At 42.4% G+C, this 21,809-nt stretch overlaps 1 protein-coding gene across 1 annotated transcript; it reads left to right on the top strand.

Annotated features, from left to right (window-relative positions):
• The first annotated feature begins 383 nt into the window (after positions 1-383).
• On the top strand, positions 384-20,698 carry COPE (COPI coat complex subunit epsilon). Its single transcript, XM_039322421.1, has 10 exons — positions 384-574; positions 2,863-2,925; positions 4,322-4,422; positions 7,005-7,157; positions 11,818-11,871; positions 12,964-13,045; positions 14,077-14,232; positions 16,572-16,640; positions 18,689-18,763; positions 20,190-20,698. The coding sequence occupies exons 1-10, from the start codon at positions 467-469 to the stop codon at positions 20,235-20,237; spliced, it is 909 nt and encodes a 302-aa protein (XP_039178355.1). The 5' UTR covers positions 384-466; the 3' UTR covers positions 20,238-20,698.
• Positions 20,699-21,809: the final 1,111 nt, after the last annotated feature.

Raw genomic sequence — 21,809 nt, 5'->3', positions numbered from 1 at the left:
CAGCCCCCTGATCATCTTTTTGAAGTATCTCTTTGATACTCTTGAGCATGAGAAAACGTCCCTTCAGAAGCTGACAGAAAAAACGAAAATGCCTTCCTTCTGAATTTTCTCCACGCAGAAGAATAATTATTTTATTCTTAACGTTGTCGGAGAAGCAAATCCCACTAGATTCAATAGGGTTTCGTCTTGCTATTACCATAATCCGGTTATATAGTATCACTCTAAATTCTATCTCTATGCGTCGGGTGGCGGATATGTCTCCTTACCTAACTACAATTCCCAGGAGGCTTTCCGCCAATCATCTTTCTTCTGCTTCCGATTGGTCCGTCTCGATCTCTCTCGTTCTCGTGGCAGGCGGGGCAAAAGGGAGCCAGCCAATCAACGTTTCCCACAGTGCCTTGCGCGGAAGGGTAAGGAAGGCGAAGACGTGTCGGGTTTGCCGCTGCTTTGAAGGGACGCACGAGCGATGGCGACTCCTGCGGGTTCAGGCGAGGCTGACGAGCTTTTCGACGTGAGGAACAACTTCTACATCGGGGCCTTTCAGGCGGCCATCAACGAGGCGCAGCGAGTCAAGGTGAGGCGCCGGCCGGGGCTGAGCGGGGATCTCGGGGTAGATTCCGAAAATGAATCAAGGAAGGCACAACCTGTTGAACCGCTGCCTAGCACGAACATGAACTTGAACGTCCTCTAGCTCAGGGGGTCCTCAGGCCACTTTAAGACTTGTGGACTTCAATTCCCAGAATTCCTCAGCCAGCAAAGCAAAGCTGGCTGAGGAATTCTGGGAGTTGAAGTCCACAAGTCTTAAAGTGGCCAAGGTTGAGGATCCCTGCTCCCTAACGGTGTTAGACTGCAGGTCCCAGCATCCTCAACCAGGCGATGTCACTTGTAGTTCAGTGAAAGGCCTCAAGTTCAGCGCGAGGGAGGGGGCAATAAAATTAAGATTTAAATATAAACAAGATCAAATAAATAGTCCTGCAGTCAAGGAATAAGTTTCAATATAAGGACTTAATGGAGCAGTCATGGAGGACTTGGAATATATGGATTTTGACTTACAACCACAACTGAGGCCAAAATTTCTTGTTGCTAAGCAAGACAGTAGTTAAGTGAATTTTGCCTCGTTTTACGACCTTTCTTGCCAAAGTTGTTAAAGAAATCACTGGATTCCTTTAAAAGGGTCGTTTAGTGAACCTGGCTTCACCATTGACTAATAATAATAATAATAATAATAATAATAACAACAACAACAACAACAACAACAACAAAGTTGGAAGGGACCTTGGAGATCATCTAGTCCAACCCCCTGCTCAGGCAGGAAACCCTATACCATTTCAGACAAATGGCTGTCCAGTCTCTTGACAGAAGGTCTCATAAATACAGGCCAGTTGCTAAGGGTCTGAATTTTCATCGATGTTGCAACGTTTGTAAGTGTGAAAAACAGTCAGAAGTCACTTTTTCAGTGCTGTTAACTTCAAACAGTCACTAAATGAATGGTGGTAAGTTGAGGACTATTGGTATTCAGATGCTGTGATATGTCTATGCCAGGGGTTCTCAGTGTGCCTGGCTGAGGAATTCTGGGAATTGAAGCCCACAAGTCATAAAAGGGCCAAGTTTGAAGATCCCTGATCTATACCCAGAAAGATCAGAATCATACAGATTATGGTTTTGCCCGTGACAGTCTACTGGAAGTGAAAGTTGGATTTTGAAGATGCAGGATAGAAAGACTATTGACACGTTTGAACTTTGGGGTTGGAGAGCACTCGTGAGAAGACCAAGGAAAGTATAAACAAACAGATCATACAACAAATCCATCCAAAGATCTCACTTGGAAGAGGGGGGTGCAAATGACCAGGCTCAAATTATCATATTTTGAACACCTTATGCAAAGGCCTAGCTGGGAAAAATATAAGGAAAGAGAAATAAGATGGATTGACTCAATCATAGCAGTGATGGGTGCAGTCACTGGAAGATGAGAAGGATGTTTTGAGAGAGATCATGCTGGTAAAGGTCTGTGTGGCTGGCACTGATGGCATGAATCAATCAGAGAACACTTTTACTGTTGTTTGGTAAGAGAACATCCATCTGTAACTTTTAAATTATATTAAAAGTCATTGATCTATTTCTCCACATCTTTAAAGATATGTCAGTTACCCTGTTTGTTAACCTGTCTCTTATACCTGTGTTAGAAAAGCAAACAAAGTAATTGTTATATTCATAAATATGTATGGAACTACATATTTTTTACAAAGCAGCTTGGAGTAGTTCTAAAATCTGATTTAAACCTATTTCTGATTATTCATTTTTATCCCTCTTGTTTCCTCTGAGCTGGCCTGGGGGCTTTTCCTGCTTTCATGTTTATTATTAATAATAATAAAGATGGAAGGTACCTTGGAGGTCATCTAGTCCAACTCCCTGCTCAGGCAGGAAACCCTATACCATTTCAGACAAATGGCTGTCCAGTCTCTTCTTAAAAACTTCCTTAGCCTATGGCTAAGGAGCATGGTTCTCACCACAGACTATATAATACTCTGAAATGGGGCTGTGTGGTTACACAGGAACAACTAAAAATGTGTGGTGTTCTGTGATAGTCCAGAGGTGGGTCAACAATGGATTTTTGAATGTTATAACTATGGATTCCAGCATCCACTGCTATTCTCGAATAGTGGCTGCGGATGCTTTGAGTTATAGTTGCAGTTATATCTGGAAATCACCGCATCCCAAAAATAGATTTTTTTATATATTTAACTTGATAAAGATGTTGGTCCTGAGGTGTTTTGTGACTTAGAGAGTGGTGGGGTGAGGGTAGTGCTTTATTGTGCATGTGTGTGTACTGTTATGAAAAGAATCTTTCTTTTCTCTTTTTAGCCATCCAGTCCGGAAAAAGAAATAGAGAGGGACATCTTCCTGTATCGTGCTTATATTGCACAGGTAGGCCAGGCTCATCAAATGATCTGAGAAAGCGCAGAAATGGCAGCTGCCAGGTTTACCTGCTCTTCCATCCGTGTGCCTTGAACCGAACTGTGCAGTTTTGGATTTTTGTGTGGATTGTTTTTCCATTGAGTTTCAATCAGAATTTGATGCCCTGAAGAGGCTAGTGATTAATATGAATAGTATCTTAAATCCTGTATTTGGGTGGCAGCAGCCTCCTTTGATTGCTAGCTATTAATCCAGGTTCTAGGTGCTTCCCCCAAACTGGAGAATCTGTTATTATCTGGTTGCTGCTTGACTGAAGTTTTCATTGATCGCAGGAAAATTGCCCAAGTCTGTTTTACAGAGCCGTTTAAACTGGGTGCTAGGCATAGATGTCCATAGGGTATGGTCAATATTGAGATATTGAGGGAAAGATTCTATTTACCATCATGGTCCCCATCTTGACTTTTTTTTAAATCATACCTGGCAGATGTCCTCAACCTAGGGATCTGGACCAGAAAAATATTCTGGGCTGGGGGAGGGGTTTACATGGCTGCAATTGTTACAGATGTTGGTTTCTTCTTTCAAAACCCTCACAGTTTTCTAGACTCATATAGTTGGGTAGAGCGGTCTCATGGCCTAGTGGTGAAGATGTTCAGTTCCTACTTTGAAGGTTGAGAGCTCAGTTCTAGGTAGCGGCACACGTTTCTTTTCTAAAGCGCAAAGAAAAAAATATCTTCTGCAGACTTCATGTGGCGTCTGGAATGGTATTCATCTAGTAAACGCTCAGTTCCATCCAGTCGCCCCGACTTTATCCTGAATTAAGAGATTACAGGATCCTAAAAAGGGAGCTGTGTAGTAGTTGGGTAGTTCCAGGGATACATACGCATGAAGGAGGCATATAAAGAGAGTAACAACATGGTTATGCTTTAATATTCTTTAACTTGAGCATATAGTTCATTCCTGGGACTGCAAGGCTATTCTGCAAACTTCCATGAGATGCAAAGAAAGATGCAACTTCCTTAAGAAGGTACTTAAGAGTTGGAAGCACCCTTCTGAGTCCCCTGTTCTGCTTTGAATCCAAGTACCTGCACATTTTTCTTAGGTGTGCTGCATTGTTCCTCCCAGAATAGCCAGAGGAACAAGACACAGTGTGTTTTGGTTCTTTTTCTCCAAGAAACGGAAACTTGTCCTGGTTCAAATGACATGCTGACAAGCTAGAGGCGGAATGTCCATTGTTTGTTAGTAGGAATCTTTGAAGCCAGAACATATGCAATTGAACCGAGTTTTTTTTTTTTTTTGGGTGATTGCTCATTGCAAAGCTTAGCATTAAAAGACTCGTTATCTTGCCTGCAACGTTCAGTCTTGCTCATGATAGAAACGGGAATCTTGTTTTTCCTCCTCCTTTGAACAGCGCAAATATGGTGTGGTCCTGGATGAAATCAAGCCTAGGGCTTGTCCAGAGCTTCAGGCCGTCCGGATGTTTGCAGAATATCTCTCCAAAGAGAGTCAGAGGTAAGTCTGAGACTTGCATGTTACACTCTCCTGCAAGGAGAATTCTGTGTCCTCTTCACAAAGCTGCAGGTAATTTTATATCAAACTATGTCTTGGCTGGCTGAACCTGGGCCGATTCTTTTATTAAATATAATCTATTGAAACAACAAAGCAAACGCTAACATCGGCCGCTGCCTAGGACTCAGCTCTCAACTTTCAAAGTGGGAACTGAACATCTTCGCTATTAGTAAACTGGAAGCAAGGAAAAAAAGAAAGAAATTGAAGAAAAAGCAAGAAGTGCAAGGGGAAAAAAGTTAAAAGAAATAGAATAGAAAGAGAAAAGTATAAGCAGTGGCTTCTGACATTCTTCACAGCATTTATAAATATAAACATATTTTGATCTTTCTAAAATCACATGTTAGAGCATGCAGTCTTATTGTGCGAGATAACCCAGGAGTAAACACAGGAAACAGTGGTCTGTATTAAATAGTGGTTTATCTTACACTAGCTGCAGTATCATACACCAGGAACAATATACATACATGTGCTAATACAGCAGGATCCAACAAGCCACAGTTACAGTAGGAAACGGAAGGAAGAGAACACATCAGCACAGCCTTTCCTTTATACAAAGGCTCTTAAAGAGACACAGACCCTTCTGAGTCATTCCCATCATTACATACATTACATAAACTGATTAGCTGTTAAATCAATACCTTGACACTCCTCCCATTTAAAGCTGAACAGCTGCTAACCCAAATGCTTTTATGTACTCTTGATGCTTGCATGCATTTAAAGGCTTGGTCAACATATCAGCTATATTGTTGTCAGTGGAACAATGCTGTAACTTTATCGGTTTATCCTCTACAGCCTCCCTGACGTTAACAATATTTTATGCCTACATGTTTGCTTCTTCCGATACGTTCTCCTGTTGCCATCTTTATACATGCAACATTGTCCTCAAATATTGGCACAGCTTCTTTCACATCAATACGTACATCTCTTAGTAACTGGACATACTTCATACAGTGGCTTCGGACATTCTTCACAGCATTTATAAATATAAACATGCTTTGATCTTTCTAAAATGACATCATATTTTTCTTCGTTTTTGGAGAATTAGGGTCAACCTATTCCACAAAAATGAACTAGTAAAAAAGTAGCAGAAAAGTAGTAGAAATAAGCAAGCTCTTCTGGGAACACAGCTGAAGAAAACTTTTAAGTGTGAGGTAAATGCAAATAGTCCTCGACTTACAACCATTTGTTTAGTGACTGTTCAAAGTTACAATAGCACTGTAAAAAGTGGCTTATGAGAGTTTTTCACACAACCAGGTCAGCATCCCCCCATGATCACATGATCAAACTCCAAATGCCTGGCTAATATGATGGTTGCAGTGTTCCAGGATCATGTCATCACCCTTTTTCGACTTGCTGACAAGCAAAGTCAATGGGGAAGCCCAGTTCCCTTTACAGCCATATTACTAACTGCAGTGATTCACTTAATAATTGTGGCAAGAAAGGCTGTAAAATGGGAGAAAACTCACTTAACAACTGTCTTGCATAGCGACAGAAATTTTGGGCTCAACTGTGGTCGTAAGTCAAGGATTGCCTGTAAACAAGTGAGTCTGAGGAAAATTGATTAGCTCTCCTTACAAGTCGGAGAGGAAAGATCTGTCTACTTTTCCTTTTCTGACACAAATGAAATAGAGATAATTGGATGCTGTAGAGGTACTAGACCAGGGGTAGGCAACCTTGACTCTTTTATGACTTGTGGACTTCAACTCCCAGAATTCCTGAGCCAGCCATGCTGAGGGGACAGGGAGAAGTTTCCAAGCTGAGCCATGCTGGCTCAGGAATTCTGGGAGTTGAGGTCCACGAGTCATAAAAGAGCCAAGGTTACCTACCCCTGTACTAGACTTACAATTGTTTATTTAGTGCCCATTCAAAGTTATAATACTGAAAAAAGCAACTTATGGCCATTTTTCACACTTTATGACCGTTGCAGCATTCCCATGGTCACGTGATTTACATTCAAATGCTTGGCAACGGATTCATATTTATGATGGTCCCGGGGTCACGTGATCATATTTTGCAACCAGTGGAACAACCTGCCTCCAGAAGCGGTGAATGCTCCAACACTGGAAGTTTTTAAGAAGAGACTGGACAGCCATTTGTCCGAAATGGTATAGGGTTACCTGCCTGAGCAGGGGGTTGGACTAGATGATCTCCAAGGTCCCGCCCAACTTTTTTTTATTATTATTATTATTATTAGGAAGCCAGATTCACTTAACAACTGTGTTACTAATTTAACCACTGCAGTGATTCACCTAACAACCGTGGCAGGAAAACTTGTAAAATGGGGCAAAACTCTCTCGCTCGGCGACATAAATTCTGGGCTCCGTTGCATTCATAAGTTGAGGACTGCCTGTACTTTTCTGAATTCTCAAGGAGGTCCCGTATTTTTAATATTCCTTCTGCTGAATTTGCGGAAGGAAGTTCGGCCCCCCTGAAAAGCTGCTCATAGTGAATTTGCAGACTGTTCCCATGGGGGGGGGGAACGACAATGAGGTTTATTTGACCTTCCCCTGTTTTTTTTTTTATAGGGATACAATTGTGGCAGAATTAGATAAGAAGATGAGCAAGAGCATGGAGGTCACGAACACCACCTTCCTGCTGATGGCAGCTTCAGTCTACTTCCACGACCAGAATCCTGATGCGGCGCTGCGGACCCTTCACCAGGGTGAAAGCTTGGAGTGGTAAGTGGATTTGCCCCCTTGTTCTCTCAGGCGAACCTGAATCCCATCATCGCTTCCCTGCTATTTCTTTAGAATAATTGTTATTTCCATAAAGAAGAACTTATAACTCATCCCATCAATTGAATCACAATCTGTACACCTGATTGTTCTAATCTTATATCCGATTGGTAACAAACACTTTCTACTCTGAACTAGAAGCCGTATGTACTCAAATAACGATACGTTTCCTGTTGGAGAGATTCTTTTTTCCCTCTTTTCTTAATTTAGAATAGAACAGAGCTGGAAGGGATCTTGGAGGTCTTCTAGACCAGCCCTCTGCTCAAGTAGGAGAACTTATACCATCTCAGACAAGTGAATGTCCAGTCTCTTCTTAAAAATCTCCAGTGATGGAGCATCCATGATTTCTGAAGGCAAGCCGTTCCACTGGTTGATTGTCCTCACTGTCAGGAAGTTTCTCCTTAATTCTCTTTGATCAGTTTCCAACCATTGTTTCTTGTCCTGCCTTCTGGTGCTTTGGTGAATAACATGACTCCCTTTTCTTTGTGGCAGCCCCTCAAATACTGGAATACTGCTATCATGTCTCCCCTATTTCTTCTTTTCTTTAGACTAGCCAAACCCAAGTCCCGCAGCCATTCTTCGTATGTTTTACAGGTCTTTGATCATCTTAGTTGCTCTTCTCTGAATTTTTTCCAAACTCTCAGCATTTTTTTGTGATATGGTGACCAAAATTGGCTGCAGTATTCCAGGTGTGGTCTTACTAGGGTTTTATAAAGCGGTACTAATACTTTGCATGATCTTGATTCTATGCCTCTGTTTATCTAACCCAGGATTGTATTGGCTTTTTTTGCTGCTGCTGCACATTGCTGGCTCATGGTTAAGTGATCATCCCGTAGGACTCCAAGGTCCCTTTAGTTTCTGAATCACCAAGTAGTCCTCAACTTATAACCATTTATTTAGTGATAGTTCAAAGTTATGAACTTGCATTTATAACCATAGCAGTGTCCTCGTGGTCACACGATTAAATTAGGGCACTTGGCATCTGTCACTCTTCTACAACAGTTGTAGCATCCCTGGGTCTTCTGATAGCTATTTGTGACTTTCCCAGCTGGCTTCCGACAAGCAAAGTCTATGGGGGAAGACAGATTCACTTTACAACAGTCGTTTAACGATGTGATGACTCACTTAATGAGCGCATCACTTAGCAACAGGGGTTCCAGTCCCGACTGTGGTCGTAAGTCAAGAACTACCTGTAATAGAAAAAGTCAGAGGTCACAGAAATAAGTTACTGAGTTGTGAGAGTCCATGAATTGATCTCCCATTCCTAGAAGAAGCTCAGTTGGTGCACAAGATTTATTTATTTATTTATTTAAAAAAAAAAACAAATTTTATTAGTTTTTTAATTCTTAAGACAAAGTACTCAGGACACACCGTGGTACTGGGGTAATCAAACATCCTAGAACAAAACATATATACATAGTTCAATCAATACATCAAGTGTTCCCTCTCTTTTTCCCTCCAATAGCATAGTATAATTAAAATATCCAATTCTAGCTTAAATTTATTCAACCTAGACATGATTTAAGACTTTATAAATTTACAATACCATAATCAAATTAACTTTAAATAAAAACATTATCAGTTCAGATATCCCTTTGAAATATATTCTAGTTCCTTAATTTTATCTTAAGTTTTATTTATTTATTCTTCCACTAATCTCCCCTATTTAAAATAAAATATTAATCTAACCTATACCTATCTAATCCATCAATTAATCATTCTCTTTAAGCTGACAAAATAGTATTAGACCTTAAATCATTTCAATCCATTAGACAAAATTCAAATTTCATCCAGTTAATTATCATAACTAATAACATCTATGTCATCAAACAAACACATATTAAATTAACCCAATTAATTATTAAATCAATCCAAATCTAAAACATCTCTTCAATTATCTTCTTTCCATTACATGATAATTTTTATACAAATAAACCTATCGTTCTAAAAAATACATTCTTAGTATTCTAAATTACCTTTAATCCATTATATAAAAAATATCTCATTTTTAGGCAAAAATATTGATCTATCCTATAAACATCTAAATATATCTATCTTTACGTAGCTAATCCATCAATTAATCAATCTCTTTAAGATGACAGAATAATATCAGACCTTAAAACATTTCAATCCGTTGAACAGAATTCAAATTTCATCCAGTTAGTTGTCATAGCTAATAACATCCATGTTATAAAACAAACAAGTCATCTTATTTGATTAACATTCAATTAATTATTAATTCAATCCAAGTCTGAAACATCTCTTTACTTCTAACTCATAATCTTAATCCTTAAATCAGTCCATAATTCTAGATTGCCTTTAATCCAATGCATGAAATTTTAAATTTCATTTATCAATCTTATTCGAGCCTTCCTCTTATGCCAGGCAGGTTTCCATAGCAGAGCTTCCCTTCCAGCTGATAAATCTCTTTTTATTGCTTGTAGTGTCATCTGATTCGGTGAAAACCACCTTAGCCTCTGCATTGGCCCTCTGTTTCTCTTATCCATAACGCCTCGTTGCTTCAAAAGTTCAAAACTCAGTCTTTGCTTTTCCTGATCCTCAAAGCCATAAGTGGACTGCTTCTAAGGCAGTGGTTCTCAACCTGTGGGTCGGGACCCCATTTGGGGTCGAATGACCATTTCACGGGGGTCACCAAACAATGCAGTCCGCCATTTTTTCCCCCTTTTCCTTAGCTGTGCTACTCCCTTTTATTCTATTGGCTTTTGAAAGCCAATAGAATAGACTCTCTTGAATAGAGTCTAATTCTATTGGCTTTCAAAAGCCAATAGGAATTGTCCAGGCTGTCTCTGCCCTGCTGAGCCCGCCAAAAGTCCCATTCTGCAAACAGTGCTGCACCAGTTGAGTAGTCCTCAACTTACGACCAGTTGAGTAGTCCTTGACTTACGACCGGTTGGGGGTCGCGGCTTTAAAAAGGTTGAGAACCACTGTTCTAAGGCAAGATAAATATCTCTTTATTCTCAGTTAAATCCTTTTCTTGTATAATCTGTTTTGTAGGATAGTCAGGTGTAATCTGAGAGTCAGTTTTGAGTAGAAGTTCTGACTCTTAATTCTGTAGTAAACTCTTTTATTGTAGTACATATTTCTTCTTTGGCCTCATAGATCTTTTCCAGTATAAGTTTACAGTTTAAATGTGATTGAGGCTTCTCCATTTTAACAATGGTTAAAGAGAAATCCTTTTTTCTTTTCTTTTTTTAGTGGGGGCTACAGTTGAAGAGTATCCACCCCCACAAATCCCACAGCTGGCTCAAATTATCTTTTCTCTTGAAAAAAAGTTTGAAGGCCAAAACCATCTCATCTCCAAATAGTCAACAATTACAATATTAACTTTTGACCAGTAGATGTCCTCAGTAAGCTAAAAAGTCTTTTTCAAACGCCATTATTATCTCCCCCCCCCCTTTTTTCTATTTTTTATAGAAAGAGTGGAAAAAGAAATACTCTCCCAATATAAAATAATAATGCCGCTCCAAAAACCCCCTATTTATTTAATTTTTATACTGCCCAGAGTCGCCTTATGGGGGAGATGGGGAGCATAATAAATAAATAGATTGGATAGATGGATGGATTTATGGATTTGTGCAATGGCTCTGCTGGCTGGCCATGGTTCCCACCTGTTCCACGAGCATGAGTCCCTAGTGCATGCACAGTCTTATTGCGCTGAGGTAACCCAGGAGAAAATACAGTGGTTTGTATTAAGTGGTGGTTTACATTGCAATCTCTACAAATATACTAGAAACACAGTAAATACATGTGATAATTCAGCAAACTCCAATACACAGCAATGACAGCAGGAAACGGACAAGAGAGAAAGACTCCAGCAAGGCCTTCCCTTTTATACTCAAGCTTTTAAAGGGATACACCCACATGCTGAGTCATTCCTATTATTGCATTGTCCACCTTACATTGCATTACATCATTACGTAAGCTGTTTGGCTGTTCAGTCATAACCTTGACAAGAAGGACCCCTTAACTGTATAAACCAGTGGTTCTCAACCTTTCTAATGCTGTGACCCCATAATACAGTTCCCCATGTTGTGGTGACCCCCAACCACTTATACATCACCAGGTGCCAGGGGCGTGGCCAAAGAAAAGGGGGAAAAAATGGCGGACAGCCTTGTTTGGCGACCCCCGTGAAATGGTCATTCGACCCCAAATGGGGTCCCGACCCACAGGTTGAGAACCACTGGTATAAACAAGAGTTATTGATTGAGATGGGCAGTCATAGAAATTGAACAAACTCAGAGTACGTGAAAATCCTGTGACATGCTTGCTCTAAGGCAGAGGTCACCAACCTGTGGGCCACTACTGGGCAGTAGCTGCCGGGCACGGGCCAGGCTGGCCAGTGTGTACACACTCATGCCCACTTGCCCTAGTGCCGCCACTCTACAAACCGGGCACACCAAAACCGAGGCACTGCTAGCATCACGCGGGTGCTAGCACCGCACCGTTTGCGTCATGCGTGTTTATGGCCCCGTTTGTGTGTGCATGCGTATAAAATGCTTTCCCTTCCCCTCCAGTCTTGCCAACTGAGAAAGGTTGGAGACCTCTGCTCTAAGGCCCTAAAATGCTCCTTCTTTCTTTCTAGCATGGCCATGACCATCCAGATCCTACTAAAACTGGATCGTCTGGATTTGGCCCGGTAAGTTTCCCAACATATCAGCATCACCCTTCCTGCCTTTAAAAAAAAAAAATATTGAAATGAATTGAATTTATTTTTTTTTAACCTGGGGTTACCAAAATCAGAAGGGGTGGATCATCTCCTAAATCTCTAGGACTGCGCTTGTTAACGTTTTGAGTGAATGGCAAAATATTGAATATCACAGCCATTCTGTGGCACATCAGAAAATTGTAGACAATGTATATATATTAAACGTGTTAAACGTGGTTTGAGAGGAAGTTACACAATTTTTTTTTAGCATCAATACTATATTAACATTTTAATGTTGAATTTTATTATGGCGGCAAGGTTATTGATTGGGCAATATTGGAAGAAAGATAAATATGGGATTAGAAAGTATTATTTAGCTTTTGAATAATTTATAGTTTAAAGTGGGTATTTTTCTTTTTTTTATTGTTATGTTATGGTTGGACTTGTTGTTTCTATGTATTGGAGTTAAAGTACTTTAAATTTTTTGGATGTATGTATAGTTGGTTGATGTTCATTTAATTTGTATGGTTTTTTTTTGTTTTTTTTTAACCCTGTATTCAGCTCTGGGAAGGAGGGGGGAGGGTTATGGGGGGGAGGGGGGGAGGTATTTTATTGTAAAAAGTTTATAAAATTTTCAATTAAAAAAAATACTATATTAACTATATGGCTTATATGAAATACACATAATACCAAAATTTGAAAAAGCTAAGAGAAAAATCTCATGGCACACGCTAGAAACAGGCCCCCCAGCATGCCCACGTGTCGTGGAACACTGGTTGAGAACGCTGCTTCAGAGAGAGGCTATAAGTAGAGGCTTATATTTTGGCATGAGAAAGTTCTCTGCTCAATCAGAATGAAGATGCTACTTGGAGAAGCAGGGAAACGTTTTGAACCAAACAGTAAAGAAGCCCAGTCGCTATGGCTCAACTTCCAGACATCCCCGTTTTAAATGAGGAGGTTGCAGGCAAGGAATCGGTGTCAAATAGGGGGGCTTCCCTGAGTCGTTTGCCATATGACACTTGCCCCAGTCCTCCAGAGGTGTTCCACTCGTGTGCCTCCTTCATCTTTGTTCGTTCTCTTCAGAAAAGAGCTTAAGAAGATGCAGGAGCAAGATGAGGACTCAACGCTGACGCAGCTGGCAACTGCATGGGTGAACCTTGCGATGGTAGGTGCCATTCATGGCAGTCGGGCATTAAGGGAAGCGTCAGGCCCCAAGAACGACACACGGAATTACTGAAAACTAATTTCTTTTATTGTTCTTCACCTGTAGACAGAGTCTTGCCAGATTGAAGCAACTGTTTGCTTAACTACAGATAAGACTCTAGGACAGGGGTCTTCAAACTTGACCCTTTTATGACTTGTGGACTTCAGCTCCCAGAATTCTGGGAGTTGAAGCCCACAAGTCATAAAAGGGCCAAGTTTGAAGACCCCTGCTCTAGGAAAAGCAAGGGAGGAGCCATTTTAACCCTCTTCCTACCAGCCGAACTTTCCAAGCTCCGCAGCCTCTTGCCTTCCAGATAGCAGTCCCTTTCACCTGGGAATCCAGACTACAGTCTACCCCGTAGATGTAGCTTGCTGGGGGATTCTGGGAGTTGAAATCCACAAGTCTTAAAGTTTCCAAAGATTGGGGACCTCTGCTCTAGACCAGAGGTCCCCAACCTTTCTGGCTTGGCGGCCCAGAAGGAACGGGAGCATCAGGGAAATGTGTGCACACACAGCCCATGTGCACAAATGGAGGCACGCATAATGGCACTAGCATGCGTATGCATGTGGGACACACGCATTGGCGCCTGTATACATGTGCAAACAGGCCGCTGGCGCCCTGCGTGACGCAGTGGTAGCATCCCCGTGCATGCGCAAATGGGTCCGCTAGCACTCGCACGGCGGTACTACTGCAATTGGGGGGGCTCGCCAGCTATTCCCAGGGCCCGTTGGCCAACAGGACATGGCCCGGTACCTGTCCGTGGACTATAGGTTGGGGACCCCTGTTCTAGAACATCATCGTTCTCCTCCAATAGTTCTGTGAACAGAAGTATTTTCATGTTAGGTGAGAATCCTGAAATGGTTTAAATTCTCAGCATTGAACTTATGGAGTCGGGGATTTCTCAGGCACTAGCTCCTCATCGTGAATATGCATGCAAACTGTTTAACACAGTGTTGTTCCTCCTAAGGATTTCCCAATGTCTTACTCTGCAGGGTGGTGAAAAATTGCAGGACGCTTATTACATCTTCCAGGAGATGTCGGAGAAGTGGTCATCCACACTGCTGCTCCTGAACGGCCAAGCTGCCTGCTACATGACTCAGGGCAAGTGGGAAGATGCCGAAGGGGTGCTGCAGGAGGCTCTCGACAAGGTGGGCTCTTCCCCAGAATTCTGGCTGAAAGGCAATTCTTGCAAAGTTAGGGGCTGGATTCTCATTCAGTCGCTAAGTCATCTCCAACTCTTTGCAACCCCATGGACAATAGCACACCAGCCCCCCCCCCCCCCCGTCCTCCACTGTCTCCCAGAGTTTGCCCAAATTCAGGTCCATTGTGTCGATGACACTAACCATCTCCTCCTCTGCTGTCCCTTTCTCCTTTTGCCTTCCATCTCTCCCAGCATCAGGGCCTTTTCCGATGAGTCCTCTATTCTCATTTGGTGGCCAAAGTATTTGAGCTTCAGTTTTAGTTGTCGGTCCTCCCAAGGTGGAGTTTGTTTAGGATTGGCTAATTTGATCTCCTTGCAGTCCATGAGACTCTCAAGGGTCTTCTCCAGCACCACATTACAGGGACTCTAGGCATCCTTTACAAACTGCCGTAGCATCAAAGTTCCAACTGAAGCATCATGCTACATTGAATTATGCCATTGTGCAGTTGCATTCAGTCTGATGCAAACTACATTGCTCATGCATCAAAGTCATGACATACATCATATATCCTTGCAGATTCCCGTATGGGAAAGACCTGAATCCTGTTTCTGTTCCACAGTTCTATCTACTCCTTGCAAATCAGTGATCTTATCAGCCTGTTTGGATAATATCAATTTGTTATCCTGATTCCATCCATCATTCGTAGGGTGGGAATGGAGAGTTCAGTTGCCAGCATCTAATACAGCTATAGGACAGGAGAGATCTGATTGGACGTAGGAGAAGACTACAGTCAATCAAAAATGGATCCTTGGTCCAAGTATCACATAGCTGCAAAAGAGGCAAAAGCAATCAGTCAAAATATACTTCCAAAATCACTTCATTCAATCTTGATCAGATCCCACCTGAGTACTGTATCCTGTTCTAGACACCATTTTTTCCCCAGAAAACTTCAGGTATAGAAGAATAAGTATTGAAAAGGGCAATAAAGTGCTTCAGAAGATTGAAAAATCAGCTTACGGGAAAACTATGCTTAGTTTTTCCTTATTTTATTATTTAATGGATTGGGTGCAAAAAGAAACAAATGAGCAAACATACAGTGCATTCGGCATATCACACATACATATGATTGATGCTATTTTTCAGGTATTAAAAAAGAGATCTACTTGAGCAGTAGAAAATAAAATTCATAAGGATAAGAGGAATTTAGTAGTGGAAATGAGTCTTGCCCGGTATGGATACTTATATTTTGATTTCTACCCTGAACAGGACTACATGGTTGGAATAATCCCCTTCAATTACAGGATTCTGAAACTTTCCAGTTTGGAGCTTCTTGGGTCATTGCAAGTGATCCAGCACAGGCACGATCTGTTCTCCACAGTAATAAATCCTAGCCTGGATGGATCAGTGGCTAATCCAGTTTCGGTTTTTGCACATCGCTTGTCTGAAAAATAAAATGGTTGCTTCCTTCCTGGCTTTCAGAAATTATTAGCCTGTCTGGTTCAATCTCAATACCAGAGGATGGTAGATGATGATGATAGTAGTAGTAGTAGTAGTAGTAGTAGTAGTAGTAGTAAGTTGGAAGGAACCTTGGAGGTCATCTAGTCCAACCCCCTGCTCAAGTAGGAAACCCTATACCATTTCAGACAAATGGCTGTCCAGTCTCTTCTTAAAGACTTCCAGTGTTGGAGCATTTACCGCTTCTGGAGGCAGGTTGTTCCACTGGTTAATTGTTCTCGCTGTCCGGAAGTTTCTCCTTAGTTCTAGGTTGCTTCTCTCTTTGGTTAATTTCCATCCGTTGCTTCTTGTCCTGGCTTCAGGCACTTTGGAGAATAGCTTGACTCCCTCTTCTTTGGGGCAACCCCTGAGATATTGGAAGACTGCTATCCTGTCCCCCCTCATCCTTCTCTTCATTAAACTAGACATACCCAATTCCAGCTACCGTTTCTCATATGTTTTAGCCTCCAGTCCCCTAATCATCTTTGTTGCTCTTCTCTTCCCTCTTTCTAGAGTCTCAACATCTTTTTTACATCGCGGTGACCAAAACTGGATGCAGTATTCCAAGTGTGGCCTTCCCAAGGCATTGAAGAGTGGTATTAACACTTCACGTGATCTTGATTCTATCCCTCTGTTAATGCAGCCTAGCACTGTGTTGGCTTTTTTGGCAGCTGCAGCACACGGCTGGCTCATATTTAGGTGATGGTCCACTAGGACTCCGAGGTCCCTCTCATAGTTAATTTCTCTGTTCTTGAGTTCTCAGCTACATTGATGGAGGAACTTTGTCTGGAAGAAAACAGCATATGGCGGTCCTATTCAGCGCTGATTTTTGTGCTTCTCTCCCCTTTCAGGACAGCAGTCATCCTGAGACCCTGATCAACTTTGTGGTCCTCTCACAACACTTGGGGAAGACTCCAGAGGTAGGTTCCGTCTCTTTGCCTTCAGGAAAAAATAGAATTTCAACTTTTTTGACCATAGAGGTAACCCTTGACTTAAGACCGATTGCTTAGCAAACCGATCAAAGTTACAGTGGCCCCACCAAAAGGTACTTATGATCTAGTTCTCCAGTTCCAACCCCCACCAACACCCTTATGGCAACCTGTTCACAACCTGCAATTTTTGACATTTTGACCAGAAACCAGCATCTACTCCGCATTTCTGGCAAAATCCTCATAGTGAACAATGGGTTTCTTTAACCACCTGCCACAAAAACGGTCATAAAAGGAGGTTGGTCACGTAAATGACCCGTTTTATGACTGTCACAATTTACGACTAATTTCCAGGGACTACTTGTATCCTACAGCCATCTCTTTTTGGCTAGTATTAAGAGTTCAAAGAGCTTAAATAATCTGTCATCTCTGACCAGTTCCCAAGTTCAAAATGCACCATCTCCTTGGCCAGAGCGAGGATGTCTACTTAACAATTCCCAGTTCTCTCTTTTGTACTGCAAAATAGTATTTGTGATTGAAAGCAAAAATGAGTTCTGCAAGGAAAAAAAGGCAAAGAAAATTGATATACATTTTTTTAAAAAACCCACCCACCCCACCCCCCCAATGAGAAATTCTGGCCAGGCATTGCCAGAATGCATTGCGCATTGTGACTTGTTAGTTTTGAATCGTTGTTTGTTCATGTCCCATCATCTATCTTCCTTCCCCATGGCATTAATCAATACTTAGATAAGAGAAAAGGAATGTTCTGGTGTACTGTAAGCCAGGATTCTAAATCTCTCCTTCAATCAGTGATTTATTTCTGCCTCTTCAGGATAACTATAAGCCAGGGCTGTGCCTCCAAATTCTCTCCTACCCCAAATGGGTGAATCCAACATGTTGTTCACCTTTTTCAGGGTCTGAAGAGCAGGGCAAAATTGCTCTCCTTAAAAATCCAATTATTTTTCCACGAGTGGAAAACTTAAGGGACAGGACAAGTATTTAAACCTCAACCGAGGTTAAATACCATTTTCCCTCTTCAAACGTCCTCCCAGATCTGCAAATTGGGCCAAGAACTTTAGGGATCTGGCCGTTCCTGTGATCAGAACACCACAGTCCCCAGATAGGGCTAAAAAATAAATTATTCAAAGGAGGCCTTACTTACATTCTTGTCAACCCACATACTCAAAGCACCTGATGGGCACACAGAGTCACTTGGCTGGAGGACTTTTTAAGCCAGTGTTTTTTCAATCTTGGCCACTTTTAAGAAGAGAGGACTTCAACTTCCAGAATGGGGGGGGGAGAAGGATGATTCTGGGTGGAGGATTCTGGGAGTTGAAGTCCACTCTTCTTAAAAGTGGCCAAGGTTGAAAAACATGGCTCTGTCTGAAGAGCCACTTATCTAGGTTGCTTTAGTGGATTCTTGCACTCAGCAATGAAATTAAGGCCTTAAATGACTCAAGTCTAGAATTCTCAGAGGGAAGAGTAACTCATTAGGGATAATAAATTGCAGCCCTGACCTTGATGAGCTTGGCTCCTTTCCCACTGCCATTTTTTTTGGGGGGGGGGGGAGTGGGAACTGGCCTATTCTCCCCCTTGCTGGAGCCCTAGCCATCTCTTTCTCCCTTGACCCTTCTGCCCCCTGGCCGCAAGACACGCATGTTGCAAAGGAAATGGCTGGGGAAGTTTTTCTTTGCTATTCCATCCATGGTCGTTCCAGCTTCCTCAGCCGGGGAGCCGATCTGCCCTCCTAGCCCTCTTCATCCCAATCCATTGTGTGTTTCTGGGCAGCTCTCCTGACCTCCTTCCTCTCGTGGCCAGGTCTGTTGGGAGTCCCTCCCTGCGTGGGAAAGGTCAGAGGTCACCCAGTTCTCAATCAGTCTCCTGCTGACAGGGAAGAATGGCTGGCTGGCTCGCTTTTCCCACTCCCTCGGCCTTTTCCTTTGGGAGCGGAATTTGCTCTTCTCCTGCTGCAGGAGATTTTCGCTTCCCTTGTTTTCGTTGTTCATCACTTGGGTTCTGTCCCGTCTTCCTTCTTTTAGGTGACCAACCGCTACCTGTCGCAGCTCAAGGATGCCCATAAAAGCCACCCTTTCATAAAGGAGTATCAAGCTAAGGTAAAGCATCTCTTCTCTTTGGCTTTGGCTTCTGAGAGAGGGGAAGGGAAGGGAAGGGAAGGGAAGGGAAAGAGGGGAAAGGGAAAAGGAAAGGAAGGGAAAGGAAGGGAATAAATAGAGGAGGAAAGAAAAGAAAAAGGAAAGAAAATAAAGGGAGGGAGGGAGGGAGGGAGGGAAGAAGAAAGGAGGGAGGGTTTTTTTTAAGGCATTTTTGTTGTTTTCCAAGCATTGCAAGTTGTTGTGACACCCTCCCATATAGTGCCATAAAATAAGTGTTTCCATCAGACACAAGTACAAGTAAACTTGGGAATAAACGACATAACAGTTCAATTTCCCTTGAATGCATTTCTGCTGGACTCCAGTGCTGGGGATTGCTGAGTCAGCAGAGAAGCAATAGAGGTAGTTCTCAACTTATGACCCCAGTTGGGACCGGAATTCCCATTGCTAAGCAGTTGCAACTGATCTTGCAGCCTTTGTGCCACGGTTGTTAAGTGAGTCCCTGCCGTTGTTAAATGAATCATGCGATCGTGAAGTGAATCCAGCTTCCCCCATTGACTTTGTTTGTCGGAAACTTGCAAATGGAAATGACTGCTTAACAATCATGGCAAAAAAAAAAAGTTGTAAAATGGGGTGTGATTGACTTAACAACCACACTGCTTAGCAATGGAGATTGTGGTTGTAAATTGAGGATTACCTGTACTTAAAGATTACTATCATACCTTTTTCATTTAGCAAACTAAACGCAACTGGTTCCCTTAAGTTTTTCTTCTCCCAACTTTTGTATGTTCCTTTTAAGGTGTCATGCCCAGAATTGGACACAGCACTCCCAACTGTGAAATAACCCTTGTTGATAAGTGGGACTGTTAGTACCCTTTGACAAGGACACACAACTTCTGTTGGTGCACTTCCAGATTTTAGAGGTGGTCCTCGACTTATGACCACAATTGAGCCCAGAATTTATATTGCTCAATGAGAAATATGTCAAGTGAGTTTTGTCCCGTTTTATGACTTTTCTCGCCACATTTGTTAAGCGAATCACTGCAGTTGTTGAGTTAGCAACACGGTTGTTAAGTGAATCTGGCTTCCCCCGTCGGCTATGCTTGTCAGAAGGTCGCAAAAGGGGATCACATGCCCCCCCCAGGACGCTGCAACCGTCATAAATGTGAACCACTTGCCAAGCCTCCAAATGTAAATCATCTGAATTTTGAACGTGTGACCTTGGAGATGCTGAAAGAGTCATAAGTGTGAAAAAGGGTCATAAGTCACTTTTTTTCAGTGCCATTTTAACTTTGGACGGCCACTAAATGAACTGTTGTAAGTCGAGGACTACCTGTATTGGCCTTTTTAGTTGTGGCACTGTGGATTTGATTCTCTCCTTAGAATGTAAACATCTTTTCTTTCTTTCTTTGTGTTTTGGGTTATAAAGGAGAATGACTTTGACCGCCTGGCCTTACAGTACACTCCCTGCGCATGATGATGCATCAACTCTACAGCACCCTGAGAAGTTGGATTCTGCCCAAATTTCTTGCAGGAAACACCTTCTCCGCCCTAGTAGACACTGGACATTTCCCTGAGTTGGCCACAGGCAGCAAAACAGTCCAGGTTTTCCGATGCTGTTTCTCCAGTGTCCTTGGGCTCCTGTTTTAAGCAGACACCGGGGGGAATAGAGACATGGAAATGCCAAACCTTTCAACATTCCCAATAAATCCCCCATTAGCTATGCTTGTGAGACCGTTTCCAAGTTGAAAGTATGAACTATTTTTGGCATCAAAATTATTGATCCAGTGGGCCTCTTCCTCTTCCAGGTGGCTCCTGCGGTGGTTTCTTGCATGCTCTTGCCCATGAAGGCACCTCGAGTCGAGCGTGACCTGAAAGAGGCTTCGCAAACGCTCAACTGGTTGCAAAAAAATAAAATAAAATCCAAGCTGGGTGGTATTTCTCAGTCCAGTTCACCTCACAGGGTTGTTGTGGGGAAAAATAGGAGGAGGAAGGAGTATTAGGTATGTTCACTTGCCTTAAGTTATTTATAAACAACAATAAAGATGGGAAAAGAGAGAGAGAGAGGGAGGGAGGAGATACATGACAAATTGATAGAGATAGATTGATATAGACCGGGGGTCTTCAAACCTGCGTGCCTGGCTGAGGAATTCTGGGAGTTGAAATCCACAACTCATAAAAGGGCCAAGTTTGAAGACCCCTGATAACAGACAATATAGATCAGTGGTTCTCAATCTGTGGGTCGGGACCCCATTTGGGGTCGAACGACCATTTCACGGGGGTCGCCAAACAAGGCTGTCCGCCATTTTTTCCCCTTTTCTTTGGCCACGCCCCTGGTACCCGGTGATGTATAAGTGGTTGGGGGTCACCACAACATGGGGAACTATATTATGGGGTCACGGCATTAGAAAGGTTGAGAACCACTGATATAGATAGATGATAGAGGTAAATGATAGAGATGGATGATAAATAGAGATAGATGATAGATGGACATAAATCAATGATAGAGAATGTACTTAGTCCTCGGATGGAAGACCATCAGGAAATCTCAGAGCTGTGAACTAGATTAGGAAATGGAGAGAAAAAAAAAACCCTCTGAAGAAGGCCGTGGCCAGCTGCCCCCCTTTTGCTGCCACAAAAATGCTGCGGAACGTACCTGAGAATATTCGGCTTCACTTGGACACTTCCCCTAATGAGCAAATGCAGCCATTTCAGAATACAATTCCTGTAAGGAGCAAGGTGAGGAATTCGAGTCCAGCAGGGGATTTTTAACGGGAATGAGAGGAAAGAGCCTTGGGTTCCTCTACAGGTGGCCCTCGACTTACCACCACAATTGATCCCAACATTGATGTTGCTAAGGGAGACGGTTTAAGTCAATTCTGCCCCATTTTACCACAACCTTGTCAAAGTTGGTAAGTGACTAGCTGCAGCTGTTAGTAAAACGGTCGTTAAGTGAATTTGGCTTCCCCATTGACTTTGCTTCTCAGGTCGCAGAAAGATCACATGACCCCGGGACACTGCAACCGTCATAGATAAGAGTCATTTGCCA

Source organism: Crotalus tigris, unplaced genomic scaffold, assembly GCF_016545835.1.
Source record: "Crotalus tigris isolate CLP2741 ecotype Arizona unplaced genomic scaffold, ASM1654583v1 scf7180000017543.2237141, whole genome shotgun sequence".
Classification (NCBI taxonomy): Eukaryota; Metazoa; Chordata; class Lepidosauria; order Squamata; family Viperidae; genus Crotalus; species Crotalus tigris.
Note: the sequence above shows the minus strand (reverse complement) of the source record. Positions and strands in the feature narration are given on the sequence as shown.

Bases quoted from the DNA above. Each gene is read 5' to 3' on its own strand.
- COPE (XM_039322421.1), top strand. From the start codon at position 467: ATGGCGACTCCTGCGGGTTCAGGCGAGGCTGACGAGCTTTTCGACGTG. The intron at 11,872-12,963 runs GTAAGTTTCCCA...CGTTCTCTTCAG, and splicing joins GATCGTCTGGATTTGGCCCG to AAAAGAGCTTAAGAAGATGC. The intron at 13,046-14,076 runs GTAGGTGCCATT...CTTACTCTGCAG, and splicing joins CATGGGTGAACCTTGCGATG to GGTGGTGAAAAATTGCAGGA.